Source organism: Agelaius tricolor, unplaced genomic scaffold (assembly GCF_023055355.1).
Source record: "Agelaius tricolor isolate 1412-34295 unplaced genomic scaffold, bAgeTri1.0.p SCAF_3, whole genome shotgun sequence".
Lineage (NCBI taxonomy): Eukaryota > Metazoa > Chordata > Aves > Passeriformes > Icteridae > Agelaius > Agelaius tricolor.
Window position 1 is genome coordinate 59,101,114 of NW_027269263.1, and position 14,510 is coordinate 59,115,623.

The 14,510-nt window shown below is 35.2% G+C and overlaps 1 protein-coding gene across 2 annotated transcripts in view; it reads left to right on the forward strand.

Moving 5' to 3' along the window:
* The window catches only part of GNAI1 (G protein subunit alpha i1), a 32,230-nt gene extending 18,480 nt beyond the window's left edge, over positions 1–13,750 (forward strand). The window contains exons 2-9 of one of the 2 annotated variants that reach the window (XM_071424013.1): positions 1,251–1,293; positions 1,373–1,514; positions 5,920–6,077; positions 7,568–7,696; positions 10,677–10,806; positions 12,023–12,176; positions 13,073–13,287; positions 13,389–13,750. In XM_071424013.1, coding sequence (XP_071280114.1) covers positions 1,251–1,293; positions 1,373–1,514; positions 5,920–6,077; positions 7,568–7,696; positions 10,677–10,806; positions 12,023–12,176; positions 13,073–13,263 — 947 coding nt within the window. In that variant the 3' untranslated portion in view covers positions 13,264–13,287; positions 13,389–13,750. Of the gene's footprint in view, positions 1–1,250; positions 1,294–1,372; positions 1,515–5,919; positions 6,078–7,567; positions 7,697–10,676; positions 10,807–12,022; positions 12,177–13,072 lie in introns of both variants that reach the window. The other variant, XM_071424012.1, reaches the window with a different exon arrangement.
* Positions 13,751–14,510: the final 760 nt, after the last annotated feature.

The window sequence follows — 14,510 nt, forward strand, 5'->3', positions numbered from 1 at the left end:
AGACAGCCTAAACACCTTCCAGTTAGATTCTTCAACCATTGACACAAGCCTTTAAATGTGACTGTCTAGGCAGTTTTTCAGACACCCTGAAGTTGGTACTTATCCAGCTGGGTACAAGGGCTGCCATGGACGGTGGCATTGGAAGCCTTATTAGAGTCAAAGTAAATTACATCTGTTAAATATTCTTCACCCCCAAACCCACCTGTTTCCTCATGAAAACTTAGTAAGTACAGTTTGTACTTTGTAGACCTGTGTTGACACTTCTCAATAACCTTTATTTTATCCAAGATGAGGTTGACTGTCATGAGTCAGGTTCTTGCCCTTTTTTTGGAGACAAATAAGTACAGCCTTTGTCAGTGCCTTTCTGTGGTCAGAGTGTTCTTTTGGTTATATTGGAGTTGGACAATGGGTGATCTCTTTGCATTAGAAATACCTGTAGATTGTATGAAGATTGTACTCACTTCTGTAAAGCTATATTGAGAAAAGGGAACTGTGAGAGGGAGAATTCAGCACAAGTCAGAGAAAAACTGGGAGTGTGCTATCTAAAGGGATTAGACTGCAGCTGTAAGAGTTCCACATGTTTTTTAGGGTAAGAAGCAGACTAAAGATAGATTGTTGAGACAGCAAAAACTGCATCTTTTTCCCTGTCTGTTAACAGATACTGTTTTTCTAGGCTTTGTATTTTAACATATCTTCTTGTTTTGTTTTGTTGTTAAGCACTTAAAATGATATCAGGTTGACTGGCAAACCTCATGCCATCTGTTCTAACAAAAAGTAGGCTGACTGTTGGTTTATTCATGCTAGGGTCAAAAGACAGTTACAAGGACTGAAGCCTTGAAGAATTTTAAGGTGTTCATTTGCAGTTTTGAAAGATCATTAACACAGTGTGAAGAGTGGATTTTGGTTACGTTTTGGTTAAAAAGACAGAGGAATTAAGCTTTAGATCTCTTTGAAGTTGAGCAGCTTATCACCTGTTCACATTAGAAACACCAGCAGACTGTGTAAAGATTATGCTCACTTCTGTAAGAGAAAAGACTTTTGGAACTGAGATTTGTTCTTAAAATGGCTTGATTTTGCAATTACCAGATGAAGGTGCATTTTTGTATTAAAAATCAGTTTGTAGCATGTTCAACATGTTGTAACCTGTTGAAGGTTTTTATACTGGTTAAATACATGAAGTATAGAATCAAAATGTATTTTCAAAGATTAGTAAAAGCCTAATGGTGAATTTTCACACGTTTATTTTTCAGGAGCTGGTGAATCGGGGAAAAGCACAATTGTCAAGCAAATGAAGTAAGTGTGGTGGAATACGGTGATAGATAAATATTTTTTTAATTTGAATAGAGAATTTATTTATTTTTTTTTTCCATAGGATTATCCATGAAGCTGGTTATTCAGAAGAAGAATGTAAACAGTACAAAGCTGTTGTCTACAGTAACACCATTCAGTCCATTATTGCTATCATTAGAGCAATGGGGAGGTTGAAGATAGACTTTGGTGATCCAGTCAGGGCTGTGAGTATTGAAATACATGCACAGATATACAGCTGAAATATCCATACTATTTCCTTCAGAAATCTTTGTGTGTTACAGTGTTTGATAACTAAATGCCTTTGGTCTTTACACACAAGGTTACCTGTGGAGCAGTCAGCACTGGGTTGATTCACAACAACTTTTTGGTTTAGATACTATTTTCTGAATTCTGTCTAAATTTGGAGATCTAAACATCTGAATTTTAAGGAGTCCACAGTCATGTGTCTATTTGTATGGACTTGGGGGCTACTAAGTAGGTAATTTAGGTTAGGCACCTTGAAAAATACAGCTTAAATAGGGAGGCATGTAGCTACTTCTGCACTGTACAGCCTGCACCTCTCTATTAGGTCATAGACACAGTAGTGCCTGAACATTGCCAGCCTCTGAGCTGGATCCTGTTTCATACTGATTTCCAGTGTTGAGGTCTTTATTTTGCTCAAAGAGACATGGGCATGGACCTGCTGCTGGGATGCCACTTTTTCATTATACTAATCCTGGGATTTTTCCCAAGAAAGGAAACCTTTTCCTAAGCTTTTCTGTACATTTTCCATCTTATTTCGTCTAATGTCCCATGTGCAAATCTCTGAGTTTATTTGCCATCCCACCTACTGGTATCTCCAGTCCTAACCCTGTGCTCTTACCTATGGTGACCCTGATTACATCCACATCTGGTCAGGCAGGGAGATGTTTGGAGTATCTCTGTAAAATGCTCAGTTTATCTTTTTTTTTGCTTGTCTTCTCATTACAAAACTATACAGTCTGTGCTGCAGTGCTGAAACTGACCTCCAGAGTTGTTGGTCTGAACAGCAGTTAAACTTGGTTCAGGATGTATGCTTTTGTCTCCTCCCCACAGAAATCAGAAATCACAGTGCAGAATGCTTGCCAGTACTGGTTTGGAAGCCAGAACTTGCCACAGTGTGACTGCCTCACAGGAAAGATGGAGGAAGGATCTTGTTGTTCATGAACATGTTCATAAGTATATGTAAGGTAGTCAGGAATATTTTGTCATAAGTTCTTTCCATCACTTTAAGGTAGAATTACAGTTTGGGAGGCAAGGAGGGTTTTTAAAAGAAACAGTATGTAGATTCTTCATTCTTGACAGTCTTCAAGATTTTATTGATTGTTTGAAAAGCAGTTTATAAATGTTAGACAGTATTCATTCAGTAACCTTGTGAAATGCAGTATGTATGGTTGTCATAAGGAAGATGCTTGTAAAATGATGTATAGTGAGTCATAAAGTTGTATCTGAAATCTAAATCTGATTCAAAGCTAATTACAACCATTATTTTATGTACATATGTTAATTCTACCTGATGTTTCTTCAGTTGTAAGCATAACTAGTAAAAGCTTCAATTTCACTGGTTATTCCTCTCTACATTTGCTCTCATGTTTGCTGTAGTCTGCCCTTGAGACCAAAGTTTTCCAGAGCACTGACAGTATTTCACTATTGTTAGTTCAGTGTTTGTGCAGCCCTCTCTGGAGTCTGGCAGTTGATGCTGGGAAGAGGCAGATGGTAGACTTATGTTACTGAATGCGTAGTAAGAGAAACCAGAGGAGGAGTAAATTTAGGTGTTAGCAGATAAAATGACTAACAAGAAGATTTTGAGGGCCTTGTTATATATGATGTCAGTTTTAAGTCATCTGAGTTTTTCAACTTCAGAGAGCTGTATAAATGATGAGGCAAACTTGTGTCAGGAACAATCTTAAAATAGCTGTCCATCCCTGTGTAATTAGTCAGGTCTTGGTGGTCCAAATTATTTTTTTTCAGAGGAACGTTGCTATGGAACGTTAGCATTAGATGTTAATAGTAGCATGTTCATACCTTAATTATTTTCAATTTTGTTTTAATTTTGTTGTCTTTAGCAGAAAAAATAGCTCAAAATTGTAACTCCTGGTGTAAAGTGTTACATTCAGATTATTTTTCTTAAAATTATGAGGTGAATTTCTGATGGTTTTGTTCTAAAATGGGGTAAGGTGTCTTTGAAAATCACATACTCTTATTTCTGTTGTAAGACTAATGGTAGAACAGTGAGTTGGGTGTTCTCTTTTTTCAAGTTATTGAATCAAGGGAGCATAGGTAACACCAGCAGGTCAGTTGTAAATCTGGTGTATCTTCCTTTGTGCTACAGGATAGTTTAAATAGAAGCATTTAGTGAATGTGCTTCAATGGCCTGTGAACCACTTTCTGAATGTGAGATTTGCACCAGTTGGAGAGATTGTTAAATTGGTTATTTTACATTACCTTATGTATGGAATCTCTTTAAAAAAATGACACTGTAGAGGAAGTTTCCCTATTTCAGTGTAACTAAAGGAAATTCTCTAGCATTGATTAAAAATTAAAATAGAACTTGATCATTGCATACTGCCTCACATGTGGTGTCTGTGGTAGTTGTCATTTTAGCACAAGGAAGATGGGGTAACAGAGACCATTTTGCATTTTAATGTTTGGCCTTTAAAAAAGCTGAAATCAGTTATCTTCTTCTGCCTTTCCTTTCCCCACTCCCCTGTTTGAGAGCATGTAGAGATACATGAAAGTCAGACCATCTTAGGTATAAAATGTCATCATATTTTGTGACAAAACTGTCAGTTTCTAAGCTGTTTCCATCATGTGTCCTAATATATTGTCCCTTCTTAAAGATTTGCTGCTTTTGTGAGTTGAAGGTTCTTGCATTTGCATCCACAAACAGTATTCAAGACCAGAACTGTCATTCAGGTTTCTTTTATGCAGGCATAGTGTTCAAATTAAAACTCCTGAAATCTGACTATCCAACCCTTTGATCTTTAGAGCTCTGGGTTTTATATGTAATTATTATTGCAATCTGTTAAGTTTTTATTATTTGTTCACAGTTTTTTTTGTGTATGTATAGTAATCAGTATTTTTGTTTGATGAATGTTGTTTTAGATTTCTACCTACTCTAGCTTTCAAAAGACACTTTCAACTATACATCAGCAACCCATTCTTCATATGTATACCTACAAATGTATATATATGTTTGAATCTCTTCAAGTTTGGCTTGAGTTCACTGAACTGCAAGCCTTTCATTTTCAGCCTCTGAAATTCAGTATTACCCAATCCATCTGTAAACAATTTCCCTGTCAGCTCACACAGTCTTTGATTATTTAAGTCGACAGTGGACAGTATCTTTAGAACAATCACTGCTTTCTGTGCTTATCCTGAAAATGGGCTTTATTTTCCCCACAGTTTTGTTTTGGAACAGCAAAGTGACAGATTTTTCTACAGATTTGCATATGTGTCTTCACTTACATTTTGTGAGAATAACGTTATATGTTGCCTTTTTAAATCCTCCTCTTTCTTGAAACACTTTCAGTTCCCAACTGACATGTCTGAGTCTCCCTTTTATCCTTCCTCCTTTCCAGCTTCATTGTTCTCTTTCTTTTAATTACTGGACAAACAGTGCATGCTGTGGATAGTTGTTACAAGCTGATTTTTCTGGCTGACGTACCTTGGCATTGGATCATGTTCCCCTAATAAGCAAGGTCAAGCAGCTACCTACAGGAGAGTACTAATGTGGATTTTCCCTATACCCATCTGCTGTCTTTTCTTCAGTGCCTTACAGGCCTAAATATAATAGAAATACTTTAGAAAATAAAATATTAAGTTTTGTTGCTCAGTCACAGTTGGATGTTGCTGGTGAACTGGTCAAATGCTGATAAAAGGGGAATGGTGGATTTACATCCTGTACTCCATTAGCCTCACTCTCAAAGCCAGTTATTGTATATATATATAACTATATATATTATTTTCAAAATCCAGCATTTGCTCTTAAAATGATGTTTGCTTGATATTGCATTACCAAGAGAACCTGGTCTCAGTAGAATAATTAAGGCAATGGGTATTTGTAGCTGATTCATCTGAAAAGATTTTTAGAAGTGTTTTTCTAATTCCTGATGTATTATTGGGAAGAAGTGATTATTTGTCACTTTCAAAGTTGTGTAATTAATTAAAATTAAGCATTTAATTTGTTTTCTTCAGCTGTTCAGTATACAGCTACCCTTCTGAAGGGTCTAGTTTGTCTTGTAACCATTTTATCCAGGATGTGGTATTATATGAGCATGTATGGTTAGCTTTAGGTTTGAGCACAAAATATGTTACTACTCCTGTTTATAAAAACCTCGCTCAAGTTATAAACAGACCAGAAGCTTTGTCAGCTAATGATAAATTCAATTACTAGTCTTTTTCTGTTGTTGAAAAATGTGGGAATTAATATCTAATGCAGAATAAATTTTCTTTCACTTTTTTTTTTGTTTGATTACATTTGCATTTACCAGGTTAAGTAATGCATTTGCTGAATCTAGTTCTTAGGTGATAATACTTCAGTTGTATTTCTCAATATTTCTCTCTTCACCCTGTGTTTCTATCCTAAAGGATGATGCTCGTCAGCTCTTTGTGTTGGCTGGAGCAGCAGAAGAAGGATTTATGACTTCAGAGCTTGCAGGAGTTATCAAGAGACTCTGGAAAGACACCGGGGTTCAAGCCTGTTTCAACAGATCTCGAGAATACCAGCTCAACGACTCTGCTGCCTAGTAAGTGCTGTGTGACAGACAGGATTCTCTTTGCCTTCTAGCTAGTAGCTAAGGCAGTATGAGGTGTCATGTTTTGACAAATTCTGCTCCCACGTAGATGGAAACCACAGAAGTATCTGGACAAAGATAGTGTCTGCTTGGGTCAAAATGCTGCAGCAAAGCTTTGAGGTTAGAAAGGAAAAGGCGTAGTGTAATTATGAGCTTGTCATGTTCTGACCACATGTTTCACTCCCTTAAAGATGGTAAAGATTGATTTAAGATGCTTTAATAGGTTTTCTATTAAAAAGCATGACTAAAGTACCTTTTTAGTATTTGAGTGTGTCCAAAAAACTGTGATTACATGATCTGTATCTCTATTACCAAGGATACTACCTTTTTTCATAATAAAGTTTTTCCTATTTGAACACTGCTATGTTTTCATTGTTAATTAATGGTGTCTATTGGAAATATGTTGAGCCAAGTAGCAATTAAAATGTATCTTTTATGCTAGGGCACTTAAGTAAGAAAATAAAACATTAAGGAATTAGGAAGGCAAAAAATAAGGTGGCATGGCAGTAAGGAACGGTAAGTCAGTCAAGGAAAAGAGTCCACTGAAGGAAATGTAAGATGGTAGGGTGGCAATAGCAATGATAGTGCCATTTTTTATGATTCTGAAGTATTTTGTAGTACTTGAAGCTGCTTCTCAGTTGTATAACTTTTTTCCATATGAACACTTCATTTGGAGATTCACATACTCTCCTGTCCTAACTTTCTGTGGTCTGTTTTGTTGTGTTAGACAACTGTGACTCAAGTTTCATAAGAAAACTATTCTTCTGGCCATATAAATGTATCTGTAAAATTGTTAACATCTTGTTACACGGAAAATAGAACACAATGCCTTCCCTGTTTACTATGGGAAAAGCACAAGGAAGAGCTGTATAGTTTTTTGGAAACACTGGACTTGGCCTACATTGCAAGGAGTTTGGCAATGAAAACATACTAATTCTAAAAAATACATGCAATTAGGAATTCTCAATAGAAAGTTAATTGTCATGTATTAGGCACTTTCTCAGACACATTAATTCTGGCCAAAACACTGAGTTATTCTTTTCATATCTGTTATCAAGTAGTGATTTTGGGCTTTGTTTATGGTTCAAAGTAATCTGCAGTTCAGTAGGTTGCAAAGATGAAGATGTTCTCATTAATGCCAATAACATGGATGTTTATGGAACCATGTTTACATTTAGGAATTTCTAAAGAAGAATTCTTTGTAATGGAATAAATTGCTTAAGTTTCCTTTCATCTAGGATGAAATCTCATTGTGTCTCAAAAGCTTATTTTGAAAAAACTTGGAAATTTGAGTAGAATACTGCATCTTGTGTCTCAGAGAAAACTCTTTTATAAAATTCAAGCACAGTGTAATGAATGGACTTAAAACCTATGTAATTCTTTGTAATTCTTTTGTTGCTGTTTTATGAATAACTGAAAGCAGTGTTTATTTTTACCTTTAGTTACTTGAATGACTTGGACAGGATAGCACAAACCAGCTACATTCCAACTCAACAGGATGTTCTCAGGACTAGAGTGAAAACTACAGGAATAGTGGAAACTCACTTTACTTTCAAGGATCTTCATTTTAAGTATGTAAATCATGCTGCATGGTTATCTGTCCATCAGAGTTCCTGTAAAATTATGGAATATGGAATTCAATGGTGTAATTTAACAAAATTGTCTAACCACAAGCTTGATTATTACCCCCCACTTTTTATGGAAAAAAAACCCAACAACTTATGCTTGACTCAGTTTTCTGAAGAGAGTTGTTGGAGCTCCAATAAATGTTTTTGTTATATTGAAAATGCTTTTTAAGGATACTTTTGATATAAATTCAATCTCACAACAAAATATTGCATTTTCTGCCATGTTAAATAGCTGTTCTATTGGATTCTTGTTTTAAATTCTGTTGGAGAACTGGAAGCTTATAAGAGTTTGCTGGTGTTGTATGAAAGAGTAATTCCATTTTCCCAAAGAGGTGAATTCAAATATGTCCTATACTCTAAGGTAGTATTTTAGAGATAAAAGAATGTCACTTACATTTTCTGTGGTGTGAGATTTAGAAAATAATGATAATATTCTGAGCATTTTATGTCTAAAGACACAGAATCAAAGAATGGTTTGGGTTGGAAGGGACCTTAAAGATTCTAACCTTGCTGCAGTGGGCAGGGATACCTTGCACTAGACCAGGTTGCTCAAAGCTTCATCCAACCTGGCCTTGGACACTTCCAGGGATGGGGCATCCGTACCTGCTCTGGACAGCTTGTTCCAGTGCCTCACCACCCTCACAATAAAGGATTTCCCCCTAATACCTTATCTAAACTTACTCTCTTTCACTTTGAACTCATTCCCCCTTGTCCTCTCACATGATGCTCTTGGAAAACGTTTCCCCTGACTCAGGTGCAGCATTCAAGGTAAAAACACAAGATAGTGTTAACCATCAGTGTACTCTACCTCCTAGTGATGAGGAAGAATGAGAAGAAAACTCAGTCAAACACACTTTAAGTATGGATTTAGGTTCTGCAGAAATTGTTCAGCATGTCTGTATTATATATTTGTTTAGTATCTTTATAGAAAATATTTTTTTCATGGAAATGCCTGGCAAATACTGAAATGTGGATACATCAGGACTGTGAAAAATCTTTTGTTTCCTTGTTTTAGGGTTTAAGAATACAAATTTTATATAAATCCACAAAAAATAGCTGATAAATGGTAATGAATTTCTTGCAAACCTAAGAAGAGTAGTCCTTAGCCAAGCCTGAAGAGAGAACTTGAGTATTCTCAGGAGCTCTCCATCTTCTCACTTACTTTCAAATGTTTCTTGTTCCCTCCTGTAGATGGGTCTAGTCTCTACAGATTATTGAGACTGTTACAAGGACCATATGGTTACACTGCTGTAAAATGTGTCTTTGAGCCAGGCCTGTGGAATTGTTTAGCTGTAATGTTGTACATTCAAACATCTGTACCTGTGTCTTAGGCAATAGGCTTAATGAGTTATTAGGAGGGCCTGCAGTACACTCTTACATAACCTTGAAATGAACTTTTAAGATCATCCAAACACATGAAAGGCTTGATTATACTAAGACAAGGGTACATAAGTATGACTAGCTGCACAGAATCAATTTCTTTCCCTTTCTTTCCTGTTCTGCTCTGTGTGTTTAGATTCCTTCAGGTTGGGCCTCAATTCAGCCTTCTCCATAAAGCAATTAACATAGCTTTGATTATTGATTCAATCTGAATTGCAAATAGCAAGTCATCTTCATCCTGTTTCTATAGCCTAGTCCAAAAGTTGAGTCTGATTATTTACTAGTTTTGTGTTCAAAGAACACTTTTTTTTAGAAGTGTTAATTCTTATGGAAAATCAGGTCTCAGTATAAAGTTACAAAACATAGCATTAGAATTGACAGAAGTAATTACTGAAATTTAAGGGATTAATTATTAAGATACAGTACAAAGTGCAGCATTAAGTACAAAATATATTCTCTGGGTACAGGCATTGCTAATTACTTGAGAACTGAGTAGTAGGTGGCTGGCTCACATTTGTATAGAGTGATATCCAAAGACTTCCCTTCAAAGATTTTTCTGAAGGTAAGGAGCCACCTCTAAGGAATCCTTTTTTCAGCAGGAATTATCTTTCAAGTGTTTTTGACATGGCATTATTTCAATGTAGAAGCTTAAAATGGCAGTGAGAATTGTCGCTTCTGCAGTAGTTTTTCCAAGTATAAGACCTTGTTAGAGGTTACAGTGTTTTTGACAGTTTTCCATGAGAAAGCAAAGGGTCTTTTTTTTCTTCTAATTTGTTTCCTTCTCCACTTACTTTTACTGTGGGTTTTTTTTCCTATTAAAACCTAGCAACTTGGAACACTTGAAGATATCTAAAAATAACAACTGTAATTGAATCCCTTCAAGTGCAATTTACAGTGTTTCTGTAGTGCACTAACATTAAATCAGTCAGGGTTCTTACCTGCCCTGTACTTGCAACCTTACAACTCATGGAAAACAGGAAAGGAGGCTAATAAAAAACACAAGTCAGCTTCAGTAAGTGTCATATGTGAGACTTAATTGCATTTCAAAAAATGCATTTATTGTTGGGAAAATGAGAGAGTTTTTACTATATAATGCTTATTTTGTCTTCTAAGATAATCTCTTAAAAATATTCTGTATAAACATGGCCAATTGAAGAACAGATTTAAGTTGTAATTTGACTTAGAAGAGAGAGGAGCTAAAACTCACCAGGACATTGTTGATCAGTACCTTTTATTATGATAGACTTTTTAGTAAAGCTAACTGTATATTTTATTTTATACAGATTACAATTAACTTTGTTAATGAAATATAATATTATAAATAGTTAATTTTGTCTTTCATCTCATGCTTTCTCATGTTCTCTAAAATGTATAGGAAGACTTTCAAAGCTTAAAATTGAGGTGTAAACTGAGAAAATACAGAGTTTTTTGCCTTCTTTTTAAGATGTTGTTCTCAGACTCACACAGCTGATAGTTCCAGATTTTTAGCTTCAGAAAGCTAAAAATTCCAAAGTTCATTCTCCTTTTTGCTTCTGTTTTGCAGAATGTTTGATGTTGGAGGCCAAAGATCAGAGCGGAAGAAGTGGATTCATTGTTTTGAGGGTGTTACAGCAATTATTTTTTGTGTGGCACTGAGTGATTATGACTTGGTCTTGGCTGAAGACGAGGAAATGGCAAGTACCATAATGCTGAAGAAGGGAATAGTTGTTGCACAGAAGCTAAGCTTTGAAGGAAGGCTAGAAATGGGTCTTTTGCAGTATTACTCCTTTGTAAGATGTGTGGGGTTTGTGCAAAAGGTCTCAGTGAAATGGTGATGGAACCCAAAAGCATGAATTCTAAAGTATTTCCTCATATTCTCATAAGGAATACTAAAAGATAAGTATTCATTTAGCCACACTTTTCATGTTTTAAAGGAACCATAAATTAATGAGGATGTATTGTCAGTATTATACATTTTAGTCTCTTTCTTGATGCCAGAAGTGCATAGTAAGAAATTTTTTTACTTACCTGTATCTGCTTTACCACATTTTGTTTTCCTTTCATTCCTCAGTCTTCAGTTTTTGTTTCTTTCTAACTGTGTTTCTCCAATCTCTTGTCTTAGTTGCAGAAATCTTTCTCTTCTTTTTCCTTTCCAACACCCTCGGCTCCTTTCTCCTCTTTCAAGAGTTTACTCCTTCCGTGTCACTGTGCACAGGGTGCATTTTACTCTCTTGAGTGGTCTGAAGTGATGCTTACCTCTGTATGTGAATCATTAACAGACTCTTGTGCTCTTCCTTGTGTTCTGCAACTTTCTATAACATATAATTTGGGGAGGAAAGAGAAATAAGAAAACCTTTCAAGTCAAATATAGTGTCAAAGAAGGTCGTAGCTAGCATCCTGCTACTTAAATGACTGGAACTTGGCCAAAGTACTTACATGTTGGATAATTTTTCTACAGAGTTAAATATTATGGTAAGAGTTAAAATACCTGCTTACTTGATTCTCTAGCTTTGTAGAACTTTCTTCCTTATTCTGGAATATCAGCTAGGTGCAGAATTTATTTTCAATTTCCAGAAGATCTAATCAGTGTTAAGACAAATACAGGTAACTCAGCAATTCCTGTAAAATATCTGTACGGCAAAATGTCAAACACACAAAAAAATTATGAAATATTGAGAATTTAAACCTGGAAATGAGAAAAAAAGTAGTTGCTTAAACCCTGCTTGTGGAAGTGATCTTTGTGGTAGTCTTGGCTTCTCTGTATTTCCCTGCAGTAAAATATGATTTAGTTTGCTAAAAACTTAGTTTTGTAACTGGTTCATTTGTAAGCAGTCAAAAATATGTATCCTTATGTTACTACTGAAGTCTGATAAAATAGAAAGTGATGGCTTTTTTTTTTTTCACTTACAGAATCGGATGCATGAGAGCATGAAATTGTTTGACAGTATTTGCAACAATAAATGGTTCACAGACACTTCTATTATTCTGTTCCTGAACAAGAAAGATCTTTTTGAAGAAAAAATCAAAAGAAGTCCTCTCACTATTTGCTACCCTGAATATGCAGGTATTGGAGGGGTGCAGATGTCAAGGTTTCAGTTTTTGTTTGTTTTTTTTTTTTTTATGCCTGATTTTCCATGCACAGATCATGAGGAGTTGCATAACTTCAGGCATCTAAAATATTTATATGACCTAAAATTTAGATGGGGGTTGTTTTGATGGGTTACAAATAAAACAGTGCTTAAGTCTTTTTAACCAGGTGAAATACGCTGGTCCACTGATAGCATTTACATGTTACTGCTGCAACTTTTCAGGCTCATTTATTTAGCCCGTTATTTCTAAGAAAATAACAAACTGCTTTTGTACTTTGATATAAGTAGGAATTCCTGAGATACATGAGAGGTTTTTGAACAGGGAGTGTACATACATTTTGACATTGTGGCTTATTCAGGAAATATACAGCAAAAGAGCATTAATTCATTTAACAGGTCTTAGCATTTTTATGTATCATTTTCATTGTAACTTCAGACAGAAAATAACATGTTGGAAGTAAAAAGCTTGGGAGAAATTTGTATGCCAAGTGTCTGTAACTGAGTGTGGGAAAATCCCAAAGCTTTTAAAAACATAAAAATTTAAAGGGAGTAACTTAAATGAAGGAAATAAAATGTCCTAAACTAGGAAAGTGATGGTTCATTAATGACTTGTTCCTCTGGCACTGGAGTAAATAGAAAGACTATTCCTGCACCTGGAACTGAATTGAGTGCCAAGTTTTTACTATTACAAATGCATCCAAAAGGTCTCCTTCCAAGGTTTTATTAATGGTATCTTAAAACAATGGCTGTGGAATTTCTCCTCTTCAGGTTTAGGTTAACTGTTTCCAAAGAACCCCTCTTCCTTCAAAGATAGTGCATCTTGTTCTTCCTCTGTTGGAAATCTGCTTACTGAGCAATTTTCTTCTTCTAGGGTCAAACACCTATGAAGAAGCAGCTGCTTACATTCAGTGTCAGTTTGAAGATCTGAACAAGAGGAAAGACACAAAAGAAATCTACACTCACTTCACGTGTGCCACAGACACAAAAAATGTGCAGTTTGTTTTTGATGCTGTAACTGATGTCATTATTAAAAATAACCTTAAGGACTGTGGCCTCTTCTGAGAACAGACAAAAGGTTGTTAAATGGTAAATTACATGCCTGAAAACAGGACTTAAACATTTGGAATATGCCCACGCTGTGTAAAACCTGCATAGATATACTTAATTCTCTTTTATTTTATTTTTAGGTTTGGAGATAGACTTCGCACAATTCTAATCTGATTCTTTTCAAGGTGAAAGAAGTACAAAATGCATTGTGCTCAATGATAGATCAGTACTGTACTTGCCTGTTTTAACAGCTTTATTTATGTTTGTCTTGTAAATTTAAGTAATTAGTTAACACTGAGATGTCAGTTGATTGTATGTAAACTTACAGTTGTAGTAATGTATTTGTATAAACGTTGAACGGAATATTTTAGTAACTTGTTGTCCTCTAAAACATTCCTCTAAAATTTCCATGTTTTATGAAGATACTCTTAGAGGAGACAGACACTTTTTGCCTTTGGATTATTTAAACATCTTGTAAAATTAAATTTTCTTTTCATCTTAAGGGTGCATGCTGCCTTATTCTTTACTTTTGTTGGTAATACTGTATATGGCGTTAGCTTTTTTGATATTTAAACAGCCTCATACACCTTCTCAGACTTAAAGAAACATAACCAATAAACTTATTTTTTGCCTTAAATATTGAAAAAAATCTTTTTATAAATTTAGGATAAACGCAAAGATTATTTTAAAATTCAAATGAAATTCATAGTGTATGAAATCCAGGCTTGCAGTCTTTGCAGTGGAAATGTGGCAACACTGGGAAATTGTTCTTTAAGGGTCAGCTACCCCTGAAGCTGATGGAAATGCAAAAAGGAAGTTGTTAAAACTATTCATATCAATAAAAAAAATGATACTGTGCTCTTTACTCAGTGGATTAAATGGAAAAATTACCTTTGGGGTGTTTTAAATAGCACAGGCTGGAGTTCAGAGTAATGTTTTTTCTGCTTACTTTAAACATAAATTCATGTTCTCCTTAAATTTTTTTGCTATTTTCTGGTAATAAAACTAGTTGGATAACTTTAAAACCATACAAAGATTGTGTTCTCCCACAAGACATGGGGGCTTCACAGATTAAAGCAAATTCCTGTTGCATATAGCAAGAATCTTCAACATTTTGGGTAGGGTGTTTTAGTGAGTTAGAAGTGCTGATTTTTAATTTCCTCTTTAATTATAGCCTCACAGTTTCTTATAAGTTAAAGATGATTTTCTTCTGGTTATGCTTTCATTATGTGATTTGCTGTCTTAGGTAGCTATCATCCATT